The 4791-nt window shown below is 44.5% G+C and overlaps 1 protein-coding gene across 1 annotated transcript in view; it reads right to left on the reverse strand.

Annotated features, from left to right (window-relative positions):
- ADAM17 (ADAM metallopeptidase domain 17) overlaps positions 1-4791 on the reverse strand; it is a 74593-nt gene that overhangs the window by 14966 nt on the left and 54836 nt on the right. The window contains 1 exon segment of the mRNA XM_023511807.1: positions 2769-2872. Coding sequence (XP_023367575.1) covers positions 2769-2872 — 104 coding nt within the window.

The following is a 4791-nucleotide window of genomic DNA, read 5'->3' on the forward strand; positions in this document are numbered from 1 at the left end:
AGTCCCAGCTACTTGGGAGGCTGAGGCAAGAGAATCACCTAAGCCCAGGATTTGGAGGTTGCTATGAGCTGTGACACCACAGCACTCTACCGAGGGCGATAATGTGAGACTCTGTCTCTAAAAAAAAAAAAAAAGAGAGAGAGAGAGACACCATGTATTGTAAGATCATTTGTATGAAATGAAATCAAATTGGGCTGGGTGTGATGGCTCACACCTGTAATCCCAGCACTCTGGGAGGCTGAGGTGGACGGATTGTTTGAGCTTACAGATTCAAAACCAGCCTGAGCAAGAGCAAGACTCCATCTCTAAAAATAGCTGGGAGTTGTGGCCGGCGCCTGTAGTCCCAGCTACTCGTGAGGTTGAGGGAAGAGAATCGCTTGAGCCCAAGAGTTAGAGGTTGCTGTGAGCTATGACACCCCGAGGCAACAAAGTAAGACTCTGTCTCAAAATAAATAAATAAATAAATACATAAATAAAATAAAATCAAGTGAGACAGAAATTGTGAAAAATCTAAGAATGAATAGACATACTAGATGAACAAAAAACCTGAGGTAGCAAACTGAGTATTGTTTTGTTTTGTTTTTTGAGACAGAATCTCATTATGTCACCCTCAGTAGAGTACTGTGGCATCATAGCTCACAGCAACCTTCAACTCTTGGGCTTAAGCAATTCTCTTGCCTCAGCCTCTCAAGCAGCTGGGACTACAGGCGCCAGCCACAACACCCAGCTATTTTTTTGTTGCAGTTGTCATTGTTGTACAGCAGGCCTGGGACGGGTTCAACCCCACCTATCTTGGCGTATGTGGCAGGTGCCCTAACCACTGAGCTATGGGTATGGAGCCTGAATACTGTTTTTTGACAATTTAAGTCAAGAAAACATCACAAGGGTCAAAGAGAAACACATTTATACTGAAGACCAGCAGCTCTCCAAGAAGATATAAAGAAATGTGTCCATTTCTTTACCCAATATAACATAGCTTTGAAATTTTACAGCAACTGACAAAACTACAGAAGATATGCATAATCAATATGGACAGATAGACTGAAGTCCTAAATGTAAAAGTAAAAATTTTGAAGCTAACAGAAGCCATTATGGAAAATATCTTTGTAACTGTCCACAAATCAGAAATAAATTTTTCTTTGGGATGGGCAGCACCTGTGGCTCAGTGGGTAGGGCGCTGGCCTCATATGCCAAGGGTGATGTGTCTCAAACCTGGCCCCAGAATAGCTGGGGGCAGTGCCTGTGGCTCAGTTGAGCAGGGCGCAGGCCCCATATATCAAGGGTGGCAGGTCTCAAGCTTGGCCCCGGCCAAACTGCAACAAAAAACTGCCCGGCATTATGGTGGGTGCCTGTAGTCCTAGCTACTCAGGAAGCGAAGGTAAGAGAATAGCCTAAGCCCAGGAGTTGGAGGTTGCTGTGAGCTGTGATGCTACAGCACTCTACCAAGGGCAATAGAGACTCTGTCTCTAAAGAAAATAATAATAATAATAATAAACACATGCACACAACAAAATGATGCATTTAATTACATTAAAATTAAAGATTTCTGTTCCAAAAAGGAAACAGACAAGGGTGAGGTACATACAACAACAAACGGATTGTTATACAAGAATTCCTCTAAATCCACAGCAGCAAAAATGTAACCCAATTTAAAACATGAACCAAGTATATGAACTGGCTATTCACAGGGGAAATCTGAACAACCCACAAAATATAAAGAGATGGTTGAGAAAAATGTAAGTAAGAATGAGAAATCAAGACTGGGTACAGTGGCTCAGGCCTGTAATCCTAGCACTCTGGGAGGCTGAGGTAGACAGATCGACTGAGCTCATGGGTTCAAGATCAACCTAAGCGCAAGAGCGAGACCCTGTCTCTAAAAGTAGCCAAGCATTGTGGAAGATGCCTACAGTCCCAGCTACTCGGGAGGCTGAGGCAAGAGACTCCCTTAAGCTGAAGAGTTTGAGGTTGCTGTGAGCTGTGATGCCACGGCACTGTATGGGGAGGGTGACATAGTGAGACTATGTCTCAAAAAAAAAAGAATGAAAAATCACCTTACAGTCCTCAGATCAGGAAAAATTAAGATAGCTAGGTAACATCAAGTGTGGCCTGGGACATGGGGATGCAAGAGCCCCGAGGCACAAACGACCCACCATGCTGCCCCTGCCTCTGTGACTAAGCAACCCCCTCCTCGGCATGCACTCGGGGAAACTCTTACTCAGATCCTGAAGATAGCAGGATGTTAACTAGAGTCCCATCTACACTGTCAAGGAGAGGAAGGCAACCCAGGATCTCTCCCTTGGAATGGATCAGCAGAATGCAGTAAGTCCCATCACTGAGTGCTGCTCAGGTGCCCCACGATGAGCTACATACAGACACAGATATTTAGACAGAGACGTGCGGCATAACACAGATAGGAATTAAAAACATAGCACTGAATTCTTCACAAGTAGATCTAAAGCAGAATACCACTTTGGCACATTAAGACATACACAGACAGAATAACACCGTTTATCTTTCAAGGCTATACACTAACCAGAGTAGAAAGGATGTCTGTGAGGGGAAAGAGAAGGAAAGTGATGAGAATAAGAGAGAAATAAACAAAAATGGGTCTCACACACACCAATGCCAACTCAGGAGTACCATAAACTCAACTCTGCAAGTGAGGTTAAAACAAGTTGCTTTCACCTGAACAAAATATAGTCTTGTTTTTCAAACAGACAATATACAGCTGAGCCATAGAACTGCAAGAGCAGCAAGGAGATACATACCTGTGCAGTAAGACACGCCTTTGCAGGTCGCATTAATAGCCTCCTGGCACTTCTTCTGGGCAGTCTCAAACTGACAGTTTTTACAGCAAGGACTGTTCCTATCACTGCAGAGAAAGAGCAGACAGGGACAATTCAACTCAAACAACAGCTCCTCATCAAATGCTTCAGCTATAGGACAGTGACGTGAAGACCATGGAGAGACCTCCTGGCTCAGTCACTCACTCCTGTCATCAGACTCCCCTGGTGTTGGAACCACCTGCAGTCCCTTCCTAATGTGGATAGGGCAATATCAATGCCACACTTCAGTAGAGTAAGTACAAGATTGGTCATTTTAAAACATTTCAGTTTTCATTTAATGAACTCCATTAATTTAAAAAAAAAAAAAAAAAGGACAGGGACCCACAGGCAATCAATGGCTAACCAGGCAGCCAAGGTCCTCCCCTTCCTACTTTATTTTTTTGAGACAAGAGTCTCACTCTGTCACCCTGAGTAGAGTGTCACAGTATCATGGCTCACAGCAACCTCAAACTCTTGGGCTTAAGTGATTCTCTTGCCTCAGCCTCCCAAGTAGCTGGGACTAGGTGCCTGCCACAACACCTGGCTATTTTTTGGTTGTAGTTGTCATTGTTCTTTGGCAGGCCTGGGCTGGATTCAAACTCACCAGTTCCAGTGTATGTGGCCGGTGCCCTAGCTGCTGAGCTACAAGTGCTGGGCCTCCCCCTCTTATATCTAAGCCAGGCAATGATCTATCAGTGGACACTAAAATGAATATAAAAATATAGAGAACCTTCTAATTTGTGACCTACTTCCTCCAAAAACACTTTTTTTCTTTAATCTTTTTTGAGACAGAATCACTATGTTATGTTGCCCAGGCCAACCTTGAACTCCTTGGATTCAAGCTATCCTCCCTCTCCCACCTCCATGTAGGGTGGGACTACAGGCTCACACCGGTACCTGACTCAGTAAGTAATATTCCTCCCCTCCTTTTTCTTGAGACACACTCTTGCTCTGTCACCAGGGCTGGAGTGCAGTGGTGTGAACACAGTTCACTGCAGCCTCAAAAATCTGTTCAAGCCATCTTCTCACCGTAGCCTCCCAAGTAGCTGGGATTATACCACTATACTTGGCTTTTTTTTTTTTCCTGAAGATTCAGGGTCTCATTATGTTGCCCAGGCTGGTCTCGAACTCTCGGTCTCAAGTAAACCTCCTACCTCAGTCCCCTGACGTGCTAGGATTACAAATGTGACCATTGCACCCAGCCCACATTAAATAGTATTCTATAATACTATTCTTTTGCACAGATACAAGCCATCTCATTTACATCCCACTTTATTTTCAATACTTTCCTATTATAAAAGAATGTAGTCATGGCTCAGCGCCTGTGGCTCAAGCAGCTAAGGCGCCAGCCACATAAATCTAAGCTGGCAGGTTCGAATCCAGCCCGGACCCACCAAACAATGATGACTACAACCAAAAAATAGCCGGGCATTGTGGCAGGTGCCTATAGTCCCAGCTACTTGGGAAGCAGAGGAAGAAGAATCGCTTGAGCCCAGGAATTGGAGGTTGCTGTGAGCCATGATGCCACAGCACTCTACTCAGGGTGACAACTTAAGGCTCTGACTCAAAAAAAAAAAAAAAAAGAATGTAGTCATGAACATCCTTGTTAAACTATTTCTTGTATGTCTCTGCTAAGAAATACCTTTTAAACTGTGGGACTAAGTATCAGAAAGCATGCAAGAATAAGGATTTGTTACATAATGTCCCACTGCTTTCCAGAAAGTATTTTCATACTATGACAAATAACACAGGTAAACACACACACTGTACACACATGTACACTCTCTGGTTGCTTCTAAAGTATGTGCATGTTCAAGCTTCTGTTATTTGAACACCCTGTCACGGCCACCCCCATCTCATTTAGGAGCAAGTCACCTGCACCACACGCCCTGTCACAGCCACCCTCACCTGCACTGCACGCCCCGTCACAGCCATCTCACCTGCACTGCACGCCCCGTCACAGCCA

Source organism: Otolemur garnettii, unplaced genomic scaffold (genome assembly GCF_000181295.1).
Source record: "Otolemur garnettii isolate 467f Iridium unplaced genomic scaffold, OtoGar3 scaffold00022, whole genome shotgun sequence".
Taxonomy (NCBI): Eukaryota; Metazoa; Chordata; class Mammalia; order Primates; family Galagidae; genus Otolemur; species Otolemur garnettii.